Genomic DNA, 23,771 nt, shown 5'->3' with positions numbered 1-23,771 from the left:
CAACTGTAAAAAAAAATTCACATTCACCTGGTTTTGAATTAATATAAATCCATGTGTCATTAATGCAGAAAGGCCAAGTAATCTCAAAAGCTGACCAAGAGGGAAAATTGATATGCTAAAAAATACAGGGCCAAAAACCGAGCCCTGGGGAACACCAGTATGCCAACCTCAGATCTTTGACCAGAAACTGACTACTTTATGTTTTATTTGCTTTACGGAGCATAACTGCTTAAACTCCAGGACCATTTTTTAGGATTTCCACCTGGATTTGACCTACTCAAATTGAAAAGCTTCTCATACACACATACAGTGGTCTAAGTTCAAAACATTGTTGTCATTTTACAGGAAACCTTTTGAAGTTACATACAACACTGCTAAAAGTGATAAACATGTAAGTATATGTTGTCTAAGCTGTAATAACAGCCCCCCCCCCCCCGGACAGTTTGGGCTGTTTACACTAAATTCTAGAAAATAGTGGAAAAAAGAAGTTTGTCTGAGTAATGTTGTATGCAAGATGGCTCTGAAGGGATGACCCCCCCTTTACCCCCCCCCCCCCCCCCGCTACCCCCCTCCCACCACCAAATACGGTGATATAAATGCAATATCCCAGTTTCATTAAATTAATTATATATGCTGGAAACAGCCCAAACTGTCTGCAGGTTCCTAGAGCACATAGGGCCTGAGTTACACACTTCCAAAAATGAAGAACTAATTTAAAAAGTGAATCAACTCTAACATTGAGAATATATTTCTCAATGTTATGTTATCAGAGTTATATATACACTGTAACAAATAAAAAACGGAAAATATACTGGTAATTTTCTGCCAGTACATTATCCAGTAATTTTACGGAAATTTCCGCTAACCCTTAAAACACAAACTAATGCAATGTGTAATTGAAAATGCAGGTAAAACTCCTTCAAATTTCAACCTGATCACATGTAAATGCGTATAAATAGTACCAGTGTGCAATGTCGTGGAATGTATATGCCAAATCTCATTTTGGCGTGCATATGATACGCTGTTTTTCACGTGCATATGATACGCACTTTATGGCGTGCATATGACACGCTCTTGGGTAGGATTAGGGTGGTGGGGTGGGGGGTTCCTACCTATAATATGCCATAAAGTGCGTATCATATGTGTAACCGGTGGAGAAATCGCGTTCTGTTTGAAGTTTGTCCCTCCGCAGCTACGGTAACCCCTTGACGTCACCCAACTAGCTGCGAGTGGCTAAACAACTCATTTGCGTTTGGGCCAGTTTCTATAAAGTCGTCTGCCTGTTGGGCTTGGACATAGTCTCTGGTGTATGGATACATTCTTTAGCCCTGTTGCTGCTCGGGTATGTGGTTCTCCGGAGTCACAAAGGTGCTTGACTGATTGCCAGACACTTCCGGGTAATCGCGCTGTGTATTGCCGAAGGTCTTGGGCAAAGCGCACTCCGGGTAGCTTTACCACAATTTAGTGGCATCAAGAAGGTATTGTGCAATTCATTGTTAACCATAATGTGGGTGTTATTGTTGAGATGTATGCATTTTAATGAGCATATTTGCACACAGGTCTGGGGCAAAGTACCCACCTTTAACGTTACTGATAGATGCTTCCGGGTAATGGTGCTGTGTATTACTGAAGGTCCTGGACAAAGCACATGCCACAACTAAGCAGAATTATCAAGAAGGTAAAAAAAAGTGTTTATTGTGTTATGATGAGATCCAGTGTGTTAGGACTAAAAGCTTTTGAACACATGTAAAATGAGTCTAATTGTGTTGCCCTGCCATATTGTATGACTTTGTTTTATTGCCAACTCTTAATATAAATGTATGTAATGAGTATGCTGTGTGCAATAATTTATGTAGGGTTGTGAAAACTGGAGCAACGGGCTGTTTTTCCATTGTGGCAGTTCATATGTTAAAATTGAGGTAAAAGAAAATGTTTTATGAAATTGTTGAGATACTACATGACTATTATTGCATGTTTATATCAAGTACTAATTTTAATGGTTTTGTATCTGCAGGCAGATTGCTCCTGCTGTTTTGCCTTGCCTGAATTAAGTTTTATTTCTTTTTCTTTATTGTGTTTTTTGCTGTAGCCTCTGTCTACTGCTGTTTGACTGATGTGGTATTGGCTGTTCTAGTACGAGAATCCTGTCCACTCTGCTAGTGATAACTTCCTTTTCTTTTTTCCAGAGTACTAGTGTAGCTGCTCACAGGGGAGGTTCCTGGTTCCGCCCCACACACTGCACCCCGTATTGTAGTGGTAAACTGCACTTCACAATATTGTTTGAATCGTGTGTGTGTGTGTGTGTGTGTGTGTGTGTGTGATCGTGGGCCCTAGGTTCCAGAGCACGGTTGGTGGATGTCACGCATGTATCGGACGGGTAACCTGCCTTGCCAGTGACTCTGTATTCTCCAGTTTAAATGGTAATCATATTGTCCCTCGTTACAGCTAATACCAGGTCTAGTCTCTCGTGCCAGTAATATGTCTGTGGTATGACGGTATGGCTTTCTGTGATTATACCATTATATAATAAAGTTGTTATTGTTTTTTTGAGAACACGTCTCTGTCTGGTTCATCTCACGTGTACTTCGAATCTGTTTGCCTTAGATCATGTATTTAGCAGTTAAGGTGTAAGGTATATCCTGGTGTGAGAGCCACCAGGTGGCGTAGTCAAGAACCTTTAAATCTGTTTAAAACACGGAAAGGGGGGGTCACAAGTGGCGTAGTCGGCAGGGTCGTTGCACACAGAGACGTGTCTCTCTCTTTTTTTTTTTTCCTTTCTCTTTTTGTTTTGTTTGGTCTATGTATGTTTTGATTTTCAAGGTATAGTAATTGGCTCAGGGCAAAACAGCAGTGGGCACAGCGTGGGACCTAAAGGAGCAGTGGGCAGGCCACTGATCACCCCACCATCTCTCTTGTAACGTGGGCATTACTCCGCTACAGCAATGGATGTAGTTGAACAGCTGAGAGAACAAATCCTCCAGCTGCAGGCAGACAATGGCCGCCTGCAGCAACAGCAGCAGCAGCAGCAGCAGCAACCACCACCGCCTCAGCCGGACAATACCGCTAACCCTGTGTCCCATGAACGGATGATTTATCTTCCTAGGGAACGGAAGTGTCCTATATTCCGGGGTAGGGTGGGTATTGACATTGTTGAGTGGGTGGAAGAGGTGGAGGTTTGTGCACGTACTAGACATCTGGGTGCGCTTGATAAAGCTTACTTTATGTTTGATCATTTGGATGGGGAGGCTAAAGATGAGATTCGCTATAGGCCAAGGGCAGATCGGGAAGACCCGGACAAAATTGCAACTATTCTCAAAGAACTTTATGGGTGTTCCCAGTCTTACGTTGCCCTACAAGAGAGTTTCTTTTCCAGAAAACAATTAGACGGTGAATCTTTACAAGAATATTCGCATGCTCTCTTTTCTCTGATGGATAAAGTTAAACAGGTCTCCCCTGACTCAGTACCCCAGTTTGACATGCTGCTCCGTGACCAGTTTGCAGAGCACGTTATTGATTCGGACCTCCGCAGGGAATTGAAGAGACTTGTCCGTCAGACTCCAGGGATGTCCATGCTGGAAGTGCGTGCTGCTGCCATCCGGTGGGAGTGTGAGGGCAGGCCCAGTGACTTCAATAGGGGTAGGAGTCATTCAGTTCCCTCTCTTTGCGCTATGCAGTATTCCAAAACTCAGCCGGGCAGAGCTTCATCGCCCATTAGTATGGCAAGTTCAGAAATGGCAGAGCTGCGGTCCATGTTGCTGAAGCAACAAGAACAGATCAACCATTTAACTAGTGCCTTAACCACTTTGCAAGGAGTAGCTCGGCCAGCCTATTCCAACCGTCCCTCTCTAGTTAGTCGGCCGTCAACTGTCATTTGTAGGCGATGCCTAAAGCCTGGCCACTACGCTCGAGAGTGTACCAACGAGAGAGTAGTAGCTTCTAATCACATCCCCCAGGCCCAAGCTCAGGCTAATGTTGTCTCAGTTTCTCAGTCGGAAAACTAGCTCCCTTCAGCGTGCAGAGCCACATGCTGAGAGGGGATGATAGCGGCTCTCAGAATCAGAATACTCATAATCACCCTGTAACCTCCCTTGTTGCTCAGTCCCCGAAGGTAGCTGTGAGAGTGGGGGGAGTAGTTGTCAGTTGTCTTTTGGACACAGGGTCTATGGTATCTACCTTGGTGGAGAGTTTCTTTGTGCAACATTTCAAGGATAAACTTCAACAGTGTAACTGGTTGCAGCTTCGGGCTGCAAATGGTCTAGACATACCCTATATTGGGTATGCTGAACTAACGGTTGAAGTATTAGGGAAGGTAATCCCCCGAAGAGGTTGGTTAGTTGTTAAAGATCCCCCAGGTCAGCTTGCTACTTCACTTGTGCCGGGTGTGCTTGGGATGAATGTTATTCGAGAATGTTATGCTGAACTGTTTGGCCAACATGGTTCTTCTTTGTTTGAACTCCCACCGGTAGTTCATGCTTCACTTCCATGGCGGCACGCCTTGCAGCATTGTCATCGGGTCCAGCTTAGCTCTTTTCCACCCAAAACGGGTGTAGCTAAAGTTAGAGGTAGAAGACCAATTCATATACCAGGAGGCACTGTAAAATTGGTGGCAGCCACTTGCTCTCCTCACTTTTGTGGCGCTCCTGCTGTCCTGCTGGAACCGGCTAATGGTTCTTTACCTAGTGGTCTCCTAGTGTCGCCTGCCCTAGTGCGCATAGAACAAGGTACAGCGTTTATCCCTGTGGTTAATGTAGGGTTTACACGTGCTAAATTATACCCCCGCCAGTCACTGGGGTTGCTTGTTCATGCAACTGTTGAGGGCCTTCCTGTGGGAATTTCTGAAGACCAACCAGAAATGGTGGCTGTTGTGGCTAGCATACAGGCTCCTAAAGGGGAAGACAGGCCTAAGTCAGTGAGGGAGCAGATACAGGCCCTTGATTTGTCAGTGTTAGTGAAGAATGAGCAAGAACAGGTAAGGGCATTCTTGTTAAAACATGAGTCCGTGTTCTCAGCTTTCGAGGGCGACCTTGGCTGTACTAATCTTATCTCTCATGATATACCTTTGCTGGACGACCAACCCGTTAGGCAACGTTACAGGCGTCTCCCCCCTTCTGATTATGATGCTGTTAAGGTCCACCTTCGACAGTTACTAGACAGCCAGGTCATACGAGAAAGTAGTAGCCCCTATGCCTCTCCCATTGTAATTGTGCGGAAGAAATGTGGCGGCCTGCGTATGTGTGTTGATTATAGACAGCTCAACAGCAGGACCAGAAAGGATGCCTTCCCTCTCCCCCGCATTGAGGAGTCTCTGGATGCCCTTTCAGGAGCCCAATGGTTCTCTACACTGGACCTTGCTAGCGGGTATAACCAGGTACCTGTGACTGAACAGGACCGTCCAAAGACTGCTTTTTGCACGCCGTTTGGGTTATTTGAATTTAACCGCATGGCCTTCGGATTGTGTAACGCTCCAAGCACTTTTCAACGACTGATGGAGAGAATGTTTGGAGCACAACATTGCCAGTCCTTGTTACTATATCTGGATGATATAATTGTTTTTTCTTCTAGTGTCAAAGATCATATACATCGTCTGGATCTAGTGTTGAGTCGGCTACAGAAAGAAGGTCTGAAAGCCAAGTTGGAGAAATGTTGTTTTTTCCAGAAGGAAGTCCAGTATCTGGGCCACCTCGTATCCCGCGACGGCGTATCCACTGACCCAGCCAAGGTGTCCGCAGTGGCACAGTGGCCACGTCCCACCACTGTGTCCGAATTGAGGTCTTTCCTTGGTTTCGCGGGTTACTACAGGCGATTCGTGGAGGGCTTTTCTAAGCTGGCAGCTCCTTTAAACCGCCTGGGGGCAGAGCATGGTGGTGCTAAGACCCGGAAGGGCCAAGGGCCACGGCTTGATGGAGTGTGGACAGATGCCTGTGAGAACAGCTTCCAAGCCTTGAAGCAGAGCTTGGTGAGTGCCCCCACTTTGGCGTTCGCTGATTTTAATTTACCATTTATTCTGGAGGTGGATGCCAGCCACATTGGTCTCGGAGCAGTGCTCTCTCAAGAGCAGCAAGGAAAGATCCGGCCAATCGCCTACGCTAGTCGCAGTCTTAGTCCAGCTGAGAAGAACTACAGTTCAATGAAACTAGAGTTCCTTGGAATGAAGTGGGCCATGACCGACAAGTTCCGGGAGTATCTGTGGGGCCAACAGTGCACTGTTTGGACAGACAATAATCCCCTGAGCCACCTGGGGACTGCCAAGCTGGGAGCGACTGAACAGCGGTGGGAGGCTGAGCTTGCTGCTTTTGATTATACCATCCGTTATAGGCCTGGGCGTACCAACAGGAATGCAGATGCCCTCTCCCGACAACCTGCAGGACAACTGGGACAGACCATAGAGCCCTCCACACTAGGAACAGCTATACCAGTCCTTGTACAACAAACGACCAGATGTCAAGACCCACCACTGGCAATCCAGATGGCTGTTTCGACCTTCCCCTCCCGGACCCTTGAGGAATTAAGAAGGCTACAAGCAGCGGACCCCATTATCGGAGCCTTCCTGCCGTTCTGGCTGGCACAGGAACTGCCCGACCCGACAGTGCGTAGGAAATTGCCGGGCTCTACCCGTGTGCTGCTTCAACAATGGGACCGTGTTGTGGGAGCCGATGGACTGCTCTACCGCCGAACATTCCGTCCAGATGGGGGCGAAGAGGTGCGTCAGCTCTTGTTGCCTGCATGCTTAAAGGAGGAAGTCCTACAGCAGCTCCACAACGACCATGGCCACCAAGGGGTTGAACGTACCACGGAGCTGATAAGACAGCGGTGCTATTGGCCTGGAATGGGGGAAGATATAAAGCAGTGGTGTCAGAACTGCGAACGTTGTACTCTTGCGAAGTCTTCGCAACTCCGACCCCATGCACCGATGGGGCACCTCCTGGCATCTCGTCCAAACCAGATACTGGCGGTGGATTTCACCTTCTTGGAGCCTGCAATGGATGGTAGGGAACAAGTGTTGATCATGACTGATGTTTTTACTAAATTCACACAGGCCGTGCCCACCAGGGATCAGAAGGCAACAACTGTGGCCAACGTACTCATCCGGGAGTGGTTCTTTCGTTTTGGGGTCCCAGCTCGTCTGCACTCTGATCAGGGACGCAGCTTCGAAAATGCCATCATCTACCAGTTGTGTGCCCTGTACGGGATCCAGAAAACCCGGACCACCCCTTACCACCCTCAGGGCAACGGCCAGTGTGAGCGTTTCAACCGCACGATGCACGATCTGCTCCGTACTTTGCCCGTAGACGCGAAGCAGCGCTGGCCAGAGTACCTACCCCAATTAGTGTTTAGTTACAACACTGCTGCTCATCAGACAACTGGCGACTCACCATATTACCTGATGTTTGGGCAAGACCCCCAGTTACCGGTGGACTTCCTGCTTGGCAGGGTACGTGAGCCTGGACATGGGCATGTGTGTGAATGGGTTCGAGAGCACCAGCGGCGCCTTAATGTGGCTTTCCAGAATGCCAAGGAGCGAATGCAAGCTGCTGCCTCCAAGAGAAAAGAACGGCATGACCAGAAAAGCCGGAGTGAGCCACTGGCAGAAGGACAGCATGTCTACATCAGAGACCATACAACGAGGGGCCGGTCAAAGATCCAAGATGCCTGGGGCACCACAATACATTAGATCATCCGTGCACCCCCATCTGGTGGGGTAGTATATTCTGTGGCTCCAGCACAGGACCTAAGCAAAGTACGACAAGTACATCGAACTATGCTAAAACCGGTCCACTTGGCCCAGGACCCACAAACATCCAATAGGCCTGTGGGACTGCAGGAGGAGGCAAGACAGTTAGCCGATGGTGACAGCCCTGGCCAATGGGTTCTTCTCCGCTCTTGGGAAGAGGTTCCACCTATCCAGCCTGCCACAACTCTTCCAGTGGATGTCCCCATGCTGGTTTTGCCTGACTCCCAGCGGGTCGCCCCCATCATGGACGAGACACCAGCTGGCTCAGTGGCCCCCCGGAGAACAGCTCGGACTACTGCAGGAAGACATGCCAACCTACATCATCTCCCAGGGCCGGTGGTGAGTAGGGCAGATGGGGCTACTGATTCTCAAGTACTTGGGTCTAGCAGTAAAGTGACAACCGTTTTCCGTCCTTGGTATTAGGTTACCCCCTTGCATTTTGTTTACTTTTTTTTACTGTTTTTAGTAAAGGAAGGTAGAGTTATGAGCTATTGAGCTAATCGGCGGGACGCCGATAACAAATCGGCGGGGTAGAGTGTAACCGGTGGAGAAATCGCGTTCTGTTTGAAGTTTGTCCCTCCGCAGCTACGGTAACCCCTTGACGTCACCCAACTAGCTGCGAGTGGCTAAACAACTCATTTGCGTTTGGGCCAGTTTCTATAAAGTCGTCTGCCTGTTGGGCTTGGACATAGTCTCTGGTGTATGGATACATTCTTTAGCCCTGTTGCTGCTCGGGTATGTGGTTCTCCGGAGTCACAAAGGTGCTTGACTGATTGCCAGACACTTCCGGGTAATCGCGCTGTGTATTGCCGAAGGTCTTGGGCAAAGCGCACTCCGGGTAGCTTTACCACAATTTAGTGGCATCAAGAAGGTATTGTGCAATTCATTGTTAACCATAATGTGGGTGTTATTGTTGAGATGTATGCATTTTAATGAGCATATTTGCACACAGGTCTGGGGCAAAGTACCCACCTTTAACGTTACTGATAGATGCTTCCGGGTAATGGTGCTGTGTATTACTGAAGGTCCTGGACAAAGCACATGCCACAACTAAGCAGAATTATCAAGAAGGTAAAAAAAAGTGTTTATTGTGTTATGATGAGATCCAGTGTGTTAGGACTAAAAGCTTTTGAACACATGTAAAATGAGTCTAATTGTGTTGCCCTGCCATATTGTATGACTTTGTTTTATTGCCAACTCTTAATATAAATGTATGTAATGAGTATGCTGTGTGCAATAATTTATGTAGGGTTGTGAAAACTGGAGCAACGGGCTGTTTTTCCATTGTGGCAGTTCATATGTTAAAATTGAGGTAAAAGAAAATGTTTTATGAAATTGTTGAGATACTACGTGACTATTATTGCATGTTTATATCAAGTACTAATTTTAATGGTTTTGTATCTGCAGGCAGATTGCTCCTGCTGTTTTGCCTTGCCTGAATTAAGTTTTATTTCTTTTTCTTTATTGTGTTTTTTGCTGTAGCCTCTGTCTACTGCTGTTTGACTGATGTGGTATTGGCTGTTCTAGTACGAGAATCCTGTCCACTCTGCTAGTGATAACTTCCTTTTCTTTTTTCCAGAGTACTAGTGTAGCTGCTCACAGGGGAGGTTCCTGGTTCCGCCCCACACACTGCACCCCGTATTGTAGTGGTAAACTGCACTTCACAATATTGTTTGAATCGTGTGTGTGTGTGTGTGTGTGTGTGTGTGATCGTGGGCCCTAGGTTCCAGAGCACGGTTGGTGGATGTCACGCATGTATCGGACGGGTAACCTGCCTTGCCAGTGACTCTGTATTCTCCAGTTTAAATGGTAATCATATTGTCCCTCGTTACAGCTAATACCAGGTCTAGTCTCTCGTGCCAGTAATATGTCTGTGGTATGACGGTATGGCTTTCTGTGATTATACCATTATATAATAAAGTTGTTATTGTTTTTTTGAGAACACGTCTCTGTCTGGTTCATCTCACGTGTACTTCGAATCTGTTTGCCTTAGATCATGTATTTAGCAGTTAAGGTGTAAGGTATATCCTGGTGTGAGAGCCACCAGGTGGCGTAGTCAAGAACCTTTAAATCTGTTTAAAACACGGAAAGGGGGGGTCACATATGCACGCGAACAACAGTGTAGCATAGGCATGCCAAAATGAGTTTTGGCGTATACATTCCATGACATTACACACTTGTACTATTGATACGCATTTTCGTGAGAACCACCTGATTTATACAGTACATTGTGCCTTATTTTTACAGACTTTTTTTTACAGAATGTATATATATATATATATATATATATATATATATAGCTCTGGAAAAACAAAAACAAAAATAGTCACAAGGTTCTGAAATAAAAGTAGTTTTATAATCTTACCATTTCCTCGAGGTAAAGGAACCCCAGAGAGAGCCTCCAAAACAGAACTCTTTCCAGAACTCTGATCTCCCACCACTGCGATGGACGGTAGATCTATATCCTTATCAATGCCGATCAACCTCAAAGAGTCAATCAGCTCAATCAAAGGCTGAACAGACTCAATGAAGTTATTGTGGAATGCTCCATGGTTTTGTGAGTCTGAAAAGGAACTTTATAATAAAAGAGAGAGAAAGAGAGAAAGAAGAGAGGTGATTTAGATCATCAGTTGGTGGTCCTGCAGTGGCAGAATACTATACAACACATTTTACTGCTAAGATGCTAAAAAAATAACAGCATGTTATTGATCTAAATCATAATAATTATGAGGCAACGTTAATCTTAAAGTTTTAAATATTTTAGTATTAAGTAGAGTTGTACTGTGAGCTGCCATTTTTCACCAACACATTTCAAGTGACGTGTTGTTTAACAGCATTTTATGGTGTAAATGACAGTGATGAAAAATTCATTTAAAAAATATATCTGACGTCAAATGTCAGTCTTTTGTTTTTGTAAGGATAATTTCAAAGCTAGCATTTTATATATCCAAAACACAGAAAAAAATCTGTTATACTGTAATTTGCATCTTTTAACAGAATTAAACACAAAACATTTTCTAATCAAAATATATTTGTTTCATATTTCATCTAAAGCGTATGTCTTCACTGACACTTGTTTTCTTGTTAAACAAGTATGACACTGATATTCTGAATAATTTTATACTATAAATATCAAAATTATTTATTTTTGTCTTAATCGTTGTTTAGATTATCATAATGTTGATAATCAATAAGTCAAATTAAATGTATCTGTCTTTATGGTTCTGGCACAAGGAAAAATAAAAAAAGAAAGAGAAAAGAAAACAACTATTTTGTTGTAATGAATCAGTCTGAATACTATACCTCTCTACGTCTTTGTAGTCCGTAGGTCTGGCCTGATCATCCATCATTTGTCTGAAAATTAATTAAGAAATTTAAAGTAACATATTTGTTACAACTATGTTAGTAACATATTTACTTGTAAACAAAATGCACATACAATTTTGTAGTTTACTGTGCAGTTATTTTTAATGTGAAAAATGATGGTTAAAAAAATAGAAAATGTTGTCTTCCTTATGGTTGCGTTAAATGTAGTTCAAAAGTTCAAAATCCAAAGGTTTATATAGGCTGTCTTTCAACACTCTTTTAACATTTATTAACAGAATGTACACCTATAAAACTCATGTGATTTATATGAGATGACAGAATTACCGATCATATGTCTGGAAGTTTGTTCTAGCTAACTCTTGGCATTAGTTCAAGTGTACTTAGACTGTGAAGGCTAAAAGGGGAATTCTATTTAGGACAACAAACGAAATAGGCTGAGCCTTATCTCTGTTTAAGGTAATGTTACTTTAACTAATGTTACAAACCTGTCTTCTAGGTTCTTACTTGAGGATGTGATTGGCTGCAGAAGCCACTTCTTATTGATTAATTTATTGGCGGAGAGTATAAAAAGTTGTATAGTATCATGCTCATCAGTACTTCCTCTGGAGCAGGGCCGGCGCTAGCCATTTGGGTGCCCTAAGCACAAATGCTTGGCGGTGCCATAATTTATATATACAAAATAATTATACACAGTGCACACACATATCATGTAGACACAAACTTTTATTTTGGATGCGATTAATCGAGATTAATCTTTTCCCAGCCCTAATAATTTGACAACTCTATGAATATGAAAATATACAAACACTGAGATTCATGTTTTTTTTTTTTTCTAATTGCAGTTTCACCAACAGATGTTGCCCTTGGCCGAACCTCTTGAAAATGACCGCATGCCATAGTACAACAACAAAAAATATTTATCTAAGCTGTCTAATTTGGCAAAATCACATCACGTTCAGTTGCAGGGTTTTTCTAAAGTTCAGACTGAGGCAGATAGACATTGTATTGAAGCGAAGAAATTACAATAGGGAACGTTCTGCACTAATAGCTATATGCACACGACACATCTGTAACGTACGGGGAAAATTAGCTTTATTTGTCGTTCAAATATGACAATGAGGACCCCAACAATTGGCCTTCCTTTCCTTCTCAAACAAACTGCATCTTTAACAGCCCAAGTTTCACAATTTCCCCGGATCCCGTTAAAATAAAAGACTCAACATGCAGGACTAAAAGCCCTGGATCTTTTGCACTGTGGTGTCTGCCAAATTTGACATTGATTGAGGCATAGTGTGCAATGTCGTGGAATGTATACACCAAAACTCATTTTGGCGTGTATATAATACGCTGTTGTTCGCATGCATATGATACACACTTTATGGCGTGTATATGACACGCTCTTGGGTAGGTTTAGGGTAGTGGGGTGGGGGGTTCGTATGTATAATACGCCATAAAGTACGTATCATATGTGCGTGAAAAACAGTGTGGCATAGAGACGCCAATATGAGTTTTGGCGTATACATTCCACGACATTGCACACTCGTACTATTTATACGTATTTTCGTGAGATCCGGCTGATCGAACAGACCACTGGGAGGTGGGGAAGGGGGGGGGGGGCTAATTTGGTCTAGGCCTATATTACTTTTGTATTGCTTTTTTATATTAACACTCTTTTAGAAATGTTTTATTTGTTATTTATAGTAGCCTATTGTGATGATTTTTTCACGACCCAGATTTTTTGGTGTGCCCCCCCAAGCACTTGGTGCCCTACGCGCAGTGCGTGATGTGCGTGTGCGGAGCGCCGGCCCTGCTCTGGAGGAACGTCATTCTCCAGAGAAGTCATTTGCTATAGCCTGACAAGCCAGACCCACATCAAGATGTTTGGTCTGGAAACTCACCATTGACAGGGCTCAATTTACATTTACATTTACATTTATGCATTTAGCAGACGCTTTTATCCAAAGCGACTTACAACTCAGGAGAACAGGAAGCGATCCGTCAAGAAGAGGCAACGAAACACAAAAAGTGCCCTAAATACCAAGATTTGTATACTGCTCAGAGTAGCAAAGACCAGAAAAGGAAAGAAGAAAGGAAAAATAGAGGGGGAAAGTTTTTTTATTTATTTTTTTATTTATTTTTTATTAATGTAAGATTAAGTGCTCACGGAAGAGATGAGATTTTTACCTGTCTTTTGAATGAAGCGAGTGATTCTGTTGTGCGTATGGAGGACGGAAGATCGTTCCACCAACCAGGAACAATGAAAGAAAAAGTTCTAGAGAGGGATTTCATGCCTCTCTGTGATGGTACCACAAGCCTTCGCTCATTAGTTGAGCGAAGGCTTCTGGTGGGTGTGTAGACTCGTAGGAGTGAGTCGAAGTATGCGGGTGCTGCGCTTGTGGAAGATCCATGAGCAAGAGTCAGGGCTTTGAATTTGATCCGGGCAGCGAGTGGTAGCCAATGCAGAGAGATGAATAGAGGTGTGACATGAGCTCTTTTGGGCTCATTTAATACGAGACGTGCTGCAGCGTTCTGGATCATTTGCAGCGGTTTGATTGCACAAGATGGAAGTCCAGCCAGAAGTGCATTGCAATAGTCAAGTCTAGAAATGACCAGGGCTTGGACAAGAAGCTGTGTTGCATGCTCCGTAAGGAACGGTCTGATTTTCCTGATTGTGTGCAATGCAAACCTGCATGACCGAGCCGTCTTCGAGATGTGGTCTTTGAAGGACAGCTGGTCATCAAAGATTACTCCAAGATTTCTGACCGACCCTGAAGGAGTAATCAGAGATTAACCTAGCTGGATGGTAAAATTGTGTTGTATGGTGGGGTTAGCAGGGAAAACAAGCAGCTCAGTCTTTGCTAGATTGAGCTGCAGGTGATGTTTTTTCATCCATGCCGAGATGTCCGCCAGGCAGCTTGAGATTCGTGCAGCTACTGTGGGATCATCTGGTTGAAATGAGAGGTAGAGCTGTGTATCATCAGCATAGCAATGATATGAGAGAACATGTGCCTGAATTTATTAGTCCCAGTGATGTAGTGTAAATGGAGAAGAGGAGAGGTCCAAGCACTGAGCCCTGAGGAACCCCCGTGGTCAGTTGATGTGTTTTGGATACCTCTCCTCTCCAGGCAACCTTAAAAGACCTACCTGTAAGATAGGACTCAAACCAGTGGAGAGGAGTCCCTGTGATGCCCAGTGATGAGAGGGTGGACAGAAGAATCTGATGATTCACAGTGTCAAAGGCAGCAGATAGATCAAGGAGGATGAAGACTGATGATTTGGATGCAGCTTTAGCCAGCCGCAGGGCTTCCGTAACTGACAATAATGCCGTCTCAGTTGAGTGGCCCTTTTTGAAGCCTGATTGGTTTACATCCAGTTGATTAGACTGTGAGAGGAAAGATGAGACCTGGTTGAAAAGAACTCTTTCAAGTGTTTTCGCAATGAATGGTAGGAGAGAAACAGGTCTGTAGTTCTCTACAAGTGATGTGTCTAATGTGGGTTTTTTTAAGCAGTGGGGTTACCCGAGCCTGCTTGAAAGTGGTGGGGAAGATGCCGGTGGAGAGAGATGTGTTGATGATGTGTGTGAGTGCTGGTAAGAGTGTAGGGGAGATGGCTTGTAGGAGATGTGAGGGGATGGGATCTAGAGGGCAGGTAGTGGGATGGCTGGAGAGGAGAAGCTTAGATACTTCGTCCTTCGTGAGTGTAGAGAAGGAGGAGAGAAGATGTTTGGCTGTGGATGTGGCTGATTCAGAAGTGTGTGTGTGGAGGTGTGAACTGACTGCTGATGAGTGTGGTTTTTTGTGTGAAAAAATTGGCAAGATCGTCTGCAGAAAGAGAGGTGGTGGGAGGTGGTGGAGGGGGACAGAGGAGAGAGGTGAAAGTTCTGAAAAGTGTGCGTGAGTCTGAGGTGCTGTTGATTTTGTTGTGTAAATATGCAGATTTAGCTGTATGGACTTCCTGTGAGAAGGAAATGAGCAGAGATTGGTACTTACTCAGGTCAGATGGGTCGTTTGATTTGCGCCATTTTCTCTCTGCTGCCCTAAGTTTGGTCCAGTGTTCACGAAGAACATCAGATAACCAAGGGTTAGAGGGAGTAGCGCGAGCTGGCCTAGAAGACAGAGGGCAGATAGTATCTAGACAAGAGGTTAAAGTGGAACATAAAGTGTCTGTTGCAGTGTTGACATCCATAGAGGAAAATTGTGTGGGTGACGGAAGAGAGGATGACACAACGGAGGAGAGGTGAGAGGGAGAAAGAGAATGCAGGTTTCGTCTGAAACTAACTGGTAGAGGAGGTTGAAGTGTATGAGTAGTGAGATGTAGATTAAATGTGATGAAGTATTGATCAGAGAAGTGTAAGGGTTTGACCAAAGTGTTTTCTGTAGTGCAGTTGCGTATGTAGATAAGGTCAAGTTGGTTGCCAGATTTGTGTGTGTGTGAGGTAGTAAGAAGTTTGAGATCGAATGAGGATAGAAGGGAGTGAAAATCTGTAGCATACGGTGTCCAGGTGGATGTTGAAATCATCAAGGATTACAAGTGGGCTGCCGTCCTCAGGGAATGAGGATAGCAGCACATCTAGTTCCTCAACAAAGGTGCCCAATTGACCTGGAGGGCGGTAAATGACTACAAGATGGATTTTAGCAGGAGCTGTAACGTCTCGGTTACGTATGTAACCCTCGTTCCCTGAAGGAGGGAACGGAGACGCCACGTCGGAGTACCGACGAATAGGAATCTCGCTTGCGAGAGCCAATCTACTTCGAGTCTAACTAAACGAGCCAATGCACATTGGCATGCAATGATTGCACCAGGTGCTCATGCCACGGCACGCGGGTATAAATGAGACACAGGTGATTGCATCAAATTATCTTTTTTGCTGAGGAGCCGAGTAGGTAGACTGGCGCCCCGGCAGGGACAGAGGACATGGCGACGGGACGTGGCGTCTCCGTTCCCTCCTTCAGGGAACGAGGGTTACATACGTAACCGAGACGTTCCCATTCAGTCGGTCACTCTCGACGCCACGTCGGAGTACCGACGAGTAGGAATCCCTACCAAAGCGCCATGGACTCTGCCCCCTTCCAGTGCCCTGTGTGAGCCTCCTGAGCTCTCTTACCTGATGAGACGGGGCTCACACCGAGAAGTCCATCACTGCTGTTCCGCATGACCCGCTCAGTGACTATTGGATAACACTGGGAAAGCGTGCCCAATGGGGGGCCGCTGCCTAACCACATCATACCACGGGAGTTATGTGGGGACGAGCTGAGCCGTAGCCCGCCGCCGTGAGGGGGGCTCCATCCCTAAAATGGAGGGCTCTCCCAAGGGAAAGACACAGGCTTCCGAGAGGAGCAACCGTGGAAGAAGTGTGGGATCCCCGTAGGGTCACTCACATGGCCCCAGCCAATTACCGGTTCTCAAGGATTCAGCGGTAAGGGGCCTGATGCCGGACGCTCCGCCACGCCCGGCACCGAGGGCGGTGGAGGACTCACAGAGTTTGCTTCTGGAGAATTAAGCGCCGAGGCGCAGCAAGCCGACAAGAGCCAGGCCTCTCAGTGCTTCTACCCGTTTGAGGTGAGAACACAGGAGGAGACCGGCTCTACACGTAGGCTATAAAACCTAGCGAACGTGTTAGGTGTCGCCCAGCCCGCAGCTCTACAGATGTCTGACAGCGAGGCGCCACGTGCCAGCGCCCAGGAGGATGCAACACTTCTAGTAGAGTGTGCTCGCAGCCTGAGCGGGCAGGGCACGCCTTGTGCCTGATAAGCCAAGGTGATGGCATCCACTATCCAGTGGGCCATCCTCTGCTTGGAGACAGCCTTTCCCTTCTGCTGGCCTCCGTGACACACAAAGAGCAGATCTGAGGTCCTGAAGCTTTGGGTTCTGTCCACGTAGATCCGCAGAGCGCGGACGAGACAGAGCAAAGCTAGGGCTGGGTCTGCCTCCTCCAGGGGCAGCGCTTGCAGGTTCACCACCTGGTCCCTGAAGGGAGTGGTGGGAACCTTGGGCACGTAGCCAGGCCGGGGTCTCAGTACCACGTGGGTGTCACCCGGCCCGAACTCCAGGCACGATTCGTCGACCGAAAATGCCTGCAGGTCCCCTACCCTCTTGATGGAGGCCAATGCAGCCAACAGCAAAGTTTTCATGGACAGAATCTTCAGCTCTGCTGACTGCAAAGGCTCAAATGGGGCATTCTGCAGTGCTCGGAGCACCAGAGCAAGATCCCCAGAGGGTATGGAGGGAGGACGAGGAGGATTTAACCGATCCTGCCGACCAGGTCGTGCTTCCCCACTGACTTACCCTCTACATGGTCATGATGGGCAGAAATAGCAGCAACGTAAACCTTGAGGGTGGAGGGCGACAGCCTCCGCTCCAACCCCTGCTGCAGGAAGGAAAGCACTGACGCGATCGAACATCTTCGGGGGTCCTCCCGGCGGAGAGAACACCAATCGACGAACAGGTTCCACTTCAAGGCATAGGCCCATCTCGTAGACGGTGCTCTAGCTGAAGTGATGGTGTTAACTACCTCTTGAGGTAAGTCACCTAGAACCTCCGCGTCCCGTCCAGGGACCAGACATGAAGTTTCCAGAGGTCTGGACACGGGTGCCAGAGAGTGCCCCGTCTCTGAGTTAGAAGATCCTTCCTCAGAGGAATCGGCCAAGGAGGGGCTGTCGCGAGGAGCATGAGTTCTGGGAACCAAGTCCGGTGGGGCCAATACGGGGCCACCAACAGGACCTGCTCCTTGTCCTCCCTGACCTTGCACAGTGTCTGTGCAAATAGGCTCACTGGGGAAAACGCATATTTGCGTAGGCCCTGGGGCCAGCTGTGCGCAAGTGCATCCGTGCCGAGTGTGCCCTCGGTCAGCGAATAAAACCACTGGCAGTGGGACGTTTCTGGGGAGGCAAACAGGTCTACCTGTGCAACCCCGAACTGAACCCAGATCAGCCGGACCACCTGGGGGTGGAGCCGCCATTCTCCCGGAAGCGCAGCTCGTGACAGCTCGTCGGCCGCCCGGTTGCGCACCCCAGGGACATGAATGGCCCGAAGCGACCTCAGACACTTCTGACTCCAGAGGAGGAGATGGCGGGCGAGTTGCGACATTCGACGTGAGCGTAGACCACCTTGACGGTTGATGTATGCAACGGTCGCCGTGTTGTCCGTACGGACCAGTACATCTTTGCCCCGTAACTGGCCCTTGAGGCGGCTCAGTGCACGATGTACTGCTAGCAACTCGAGGCAATTGATATGCCACTGCAGGTGCGGGCCCGTCCAAACCCCTGACACTGCATGCCCGTTGTACGTGGCACCCCAGCCCATGGATGAGGCATCCGTGAAGACCACAGCATGCCTGGATACCTGTTCCAACGGCACTCCGGCCCGAAGGAACCCGGGATCTGACCAAGGGCTGAAGGTTTTGCGGCAGGACGGAGTGATGCTCACCCGATACGTGCCGCGTGTCCACGCCCATTTTGGGACTCGGCCGTGAAGCCAATGCTGAAGCAGTCTCATATGAAGCAGGCCGAGCGGTGTTACTGCCGCCGCAGCCGCCATATGCCCCAGGAGCCTCTGAAAATGTTTCAGTGGAACCGCCATCCTGCCCTGAAACGTGTTCAGGCAGTTCAGCATCGACTGGACGCGCTCCTTCGTGAGACGCGCAGTCCGCTTGACCGAATCCAACTCCATACCGAGAAAAGAGATCCTCTGCACGGGGGCGAGTTTGCTCTTTTCCCAGTTGACCTGAAGACCCAACTGGCTGAGGTGTCTGAGCACCAAGTCCCTGTGTTCGCACAACTGCTCCCGGGACTGTGCAAGGATGAGCCAGTCGTCGAGATAGTTTAGGATGCGAACGCCCTGTTCTCTCATGGGCACAAGGGCCCCCTCCGTGACCTTCGTAAAGACACGGGGGGACAGGGCCATCCCGAAGGGTAGGACTTTGTACTGATATGCTCGCCCCTCGAACGCAAAGCGCAGGAACGGCCTGTGTCAGGGGAGAATCGAGACATGAAAGTACGCGTCCTTCAGGTCGATCGCTGCAAACCAATCTTGGAGTTGCTGAGTCTTCTGGACGGATCCAGGTCTCAGTCAAGGCCAAGATATTCAGATTGGAATGAGTGGCAAAGGCTGGAATGAAGTCAGCTTGCTGGAATGAAGTCAGCTTCAATCCGAGGGGTGGGATAAATGATTGTCTTTCAAACTCCCTCTGCACGCGATAGGATAGTGCTACAACCAGCCAGAGCAACGTGAAGCGGAGCTAGTTGACGGATTAAACTTTCCCCGTATCCGGTCGGCAAAACACTGAACACATCTTCCCTTTTTAAGAATGACTTCAGTGCCGTTCTTTGTTCTTTTCGCTGAGAACAGCTCAACTCCAAGTCTTCCAGAGTCGCAGTCAAAGTTGATTCGAAAAACGTTTGCCAGTTTCTGTGATTACTATTAGCACTCGGAACTGCGACAACTCTGCTGTCATTATGTTAAGCCCCGCTTACAGACTCTATACAAAATGGCCCTCATTTATCAAAAGTGCGTACACCAAATTTCCAGCGTATACCTTGCGTACACCCAAACCCACGGTGACTTTGAGATTTATCAATATGGACGTTGGCGTACAGCACGCTCAAATCCTACGCCAGCTCAGGAGGTGGTGTACGCACGTTTGAGTTAGTGCGAAAATGCGCAGAAAAAACAATTCCTAACACCACAAAACGCACTGACAAGATAAGCTATATGACCCACTGTTAAAAACCACAACAACAACATTCAGTGTTTATTTTTGTGCAACATGAACGTCAATGTTTAATTTGTGTGACTTTACCAAAGCGTTTGATTTGTTGGCTTATGTATTCCTCCAGTCGCGAGCCTGTGCGCTTTAACTGGAGTTTCAGGCCCGCCTGGCCCGGCAGCTGCGCAAGGACTGGGACTAAAATAATTCAGACTGACAAAATAATAAAAATGACCTTCTTTTAAATAATAATAAAATCAATAAAAACGACATTGTTCTTCTAAATAACAAGCGTCATTAAGAATAATAATCCTAATAATAATAAGAAGAATCTTACAAATTGTCATGTAATTATTAATGTGAATGAATGGTACTCCACATCACATCATCATCCCTATCGTACACCCCAATACATGTGCCGTGATACGAAATTAAATGCTAATTGTCTCAAAACGTGCTGTAAAATAATGCATTGTGATGGTAATCATCCAAACAGCTATTTAAACTGCTGGAGTGCGCTTCTCAACCTCCACAATATTAAGAGTAGTCGTAATTTGGGTCCATATTTTGTTTTTTTAGGTGGCTTTAATCCCACTCTTTAAACTCTCAAATAAAACAATTTCGGGGGTTTTTTCCACTTCCCTGGTGATGGTCTTGATGGGCGTGTCTCAATCATCTCACTAGTTCAGTAGTCAGGACACTGATCAGGGAGTCAGCCCATTGACTTATGTCCTCATCAGTGCCCTAACTAGTGGACTAGTGAGATGATTGAGTGCGCCCCATCTCCACGTCGGAGAAGTTTCGCTTCTTTGCCGTCTTCTGTTTGTCCATGGCGTAAAATGAGGGCGTGGGGGAGGCGGAGACTTGATAATATAGGGGCGTGTTATTTTAATGACGATCGTTTTCAGCCGCCACATTTATCAAGGGCCAGTATTGCGTACACCTGGATTGCAGAGGTGCGCACAGTTTCATAAATCAGGCGGTGAGAGGAGTGTAAGCATAATCTTACGCCAACATATGCACCAGTTTCTACGCAAGATTGATAAATGAGGGCCACTGCCTCCACCGGCTTGCCTTCTTCTCATAGTGCATCCTGGTGCCATGTGTTCCCCAGGTAATCCACGCAAACACAACCGGCCATCCACATGATGTTAAAGAAAACGTGATCCATCAAACCAGGCCACCGTCCGTCTTCCTCCAATACAGCAAAGCATGGTTCTCGAAACACCAAGGTTATAAATGTGGCATAAACTGCTGTCAGGCTGTTGTGGAAACCTTTAGGTGCATTTTAACAGATTATATTGTCCTAAAGGTCATATATGCTGAAACAAACTTTTCCAAACTGCCCTACTTTAGTTGTATGACTGTATTTTTTTTACTTCACTATACATATCATCATGTGATATCATTATATTATTAAAATCACATGATTATGTAATTAACCCCATAAAAAGAGGTTGGAAAAATTCAGTAGGCCACAATACACATTTTGGGGCAGTCTGTTATGGAATATAGATTCAAGGATAAAATGAAGAGTTGTTGATGTATTGCACAGAGGTGAGTGAACAGTAATACCGGTGAGTATTTGACAGACAGATATCACAGTTTGTGGATGAATAATGGAATATACTGACAGTCATTGTTTTGCAGGTGGATTGGAGATCATGGAGGGATGATTAGATGATTAGATGATTTTTTTTTGCATGTATGTTGTCCCAACACCTTAAGACCCTTTTTACATTTTCAAATTATGAATCTTATCTTTTATCAATATTATGTCACCTTTTTATAATCAAAAATAAGATACTCAGAAAAAAAAATAAAAAATAAAAAAATCTTTATTATCATATCTCATTTGTAACTATTGTTACATAAGATAGAGAGTTATACCCTGGACATCCTGTCACTTTGATTTATGACCCCCCAATAAAACAGTGTTTTATTGCCCTTAATGAGCATATCAGATGTTTTGACGTTTATGGCCGGAAGTCCCAAACTTTTGCAGCCATTTTATGAGAACAGGAAGGGAGTCTGTTTACTTAGGGGTTCATGTGTTTTTATGAGAACAGGAAGGGAATCTGTTTACTTAGGGGTTCATGTGTTTTTATGAGAACAGGAAGGGAATCTGTTCACTTAGGGGTTCATGTGTTTTTATGAGAACAGGAAGGGAATCTGTTCACTTAGGGGGTTATATGTTTTTATGTGATCAGGAAAGGGGATGTTTTGGATTGTTTGTGTTTACGGGGTCCATATGTTTTTTATGTGATCAGGAAGTAATGTGCTGGACTGTTTTGATCTTTGTCACTGTAGATTCAAGCTCTGATTTCAGGACTCTAGCTGGTTCAAGCACAGCAGATCCTTGGGGTTTTGAGCATTTTGTCTGTGAATGAGACAAATCGGTTTAAGAAAAGCAGTAATAAAACATTGAGGATGAAATAAGCTTAAATAATATTTTAATATAGTGTCAAGAGAGCATACATGTCCTTAAAAAGGTGATTGAACTCAGTTGATTTCCCAATTCCCCAAAACGTGCATATATAAGTTCACTTGGCATCTGATGCTAACGTTGACTGTACTTAAACTATTAGGTTCACCAAACTTGGTGTTTATATACTTTACTTAAACTATTAAGACCACCAAACTTGGTGTTTATATCCTTTACTTAAACTATTAAGTTCACCAAACTTGGTGTTTATATACTTTACTTAAACTATTAAGTTCACCAAACTTGGTGTTTATATACTATACTTAAACTATTAGGATCACCAAACTTGGTGTTTAAATACTATACTTAAACTATTAGGTTCACCAAACTTGGTGTTTATATACTTTACTTAAACTATTAGGTTCACCAAACTTGGTGTTTATATACTTTACTTAAACTATTAAGATCACCAAACTTGGTGTTTATATCCTTTACTTAAACTATTAGGTTCACCAAACTTGGTGTTTGTATACTTTACTTAAACTATTAGGTTCACCAAACTTGGTGTTTATATACTTTACTTAAACTATTAAGATCACCAAACTTGGTGTTTATATCCTTTACTTAAACTATTAGGTTCACCAAACTTGGTGTTTATATACTTTACTTAAACTATTAGGTTCACCAAACTTGGTGTTTATATCCTTTACTTAAACTATTAGGTTCACCAAACTTGGTGTTTATATACTTTACTTAAACTATTAGGTTCACCAAACTTGGTGTTTATATACTTTACTTAAACTATTAAGATCACCAAACTTGGTGTTTATATACTTTACTTAAACTATTAAGTTCACCAAACTTGGTGTTTATATACTTTACTTAAACTATTAAGTTTGATTTACTTAACTTTTTACATCAACAGGTTCCGCCAGTTTGCAGATATATAACCGTGAGACTCAGACCTTTCCGACGATATGTGTTTTGTCAAGATTAGAAAAGGGTTTTATTATAAAGTAGTTAAATAAATATGAAACATGACGACGCCACTTGGGGAGGAGCCCGCTGGAATAATTTAGGGCACCGTTACTATGGTAACCCAAGGTCCGATATCAAAACGGTTTTCACAGGTTGAATCTTGAGTTCGTAAGCTTTCGAATGATATATAGTTTGTCAACATTAGATCAGGATAAATATAGGATATAATTGTTTTAAACATGCAGTGGCAAATGGGGCCCACCGGTGGGCCAGTGGTTAACAGGTTAAACTATTAAGTTCACCAAACTTGGTGTTATATACTTTACTTAAACTATTAAGTTTGATTTACTTAACTTTTTATTTATTTTATTTTATTTTATTTTATTTTTTTATACATAGCCAACGATTAATTCAATACCGTTAAGTTAAATCAGGTTAACATTCTTAATTTTGTACAAACCTATTAAGCTCAATTATTCTAATAAGATTAAATTATATTTTAATGTTAGGTTTAAGAGAGCATGCATGTCCTTACTAAGTCGATTGAACTCAAATAATTTAAGTAAACTTGTATATTTATACTTGTTCATGTTTCCCAAAACTTG

The 23,771-nt window shown here is 45.0% G+C and overlaps 2 protein-coding genes across 2 annotated transcripts in view; one reads left to right on the top strand and one right to left on the bottom strand.

Annotated features, from left to right (window-relative positions):
* The window catches only part of LOC137084473 (uncharacterized), a 31,476-nt gene extending 23,321 nt beyond the window's left edge, over positions 1-8,155 (top strand). Inside the window, 3 exon segments of the mRNA XM_067450744.1 lie at positions 2,941-3,848; positions 4,100-6,286; positions 7,139-8,155. Coding sequence (XP_067306845.1) covers positions 2,941-3,848; positions 4,100-6,286; positions 7,139-8,155 — 4,112 coding nt within the window.
* Positions 1-23,771, bottom strand: part of lipt2 (lipoyl(octanoyl) transferase 2) — a 571,631-nt gene that overhangs the window by 180,399 nt on the left and 367,461 nt on the right. The window lies entirely within an intron of this gene.

Source organism: Pseudorasbora parva, chromosome 8, assembly GCF_024679245.1.
Source record: "Pseudorasbora parva isolate DD20220531a chromosome 8, ASM2467924v1, whole genome shotgun sequence".
Taxonomy (NCBI): domain Eukaryota; kingdom Metazoa; phylum Chordata; class Actinopteri; order Cypriniformes; family Gobionidae; genus Pseudorasbora; species Pseudorasbora parva.
This window is presented reverse-complemented; position numbering and strand designations above follow the sequence as displayed.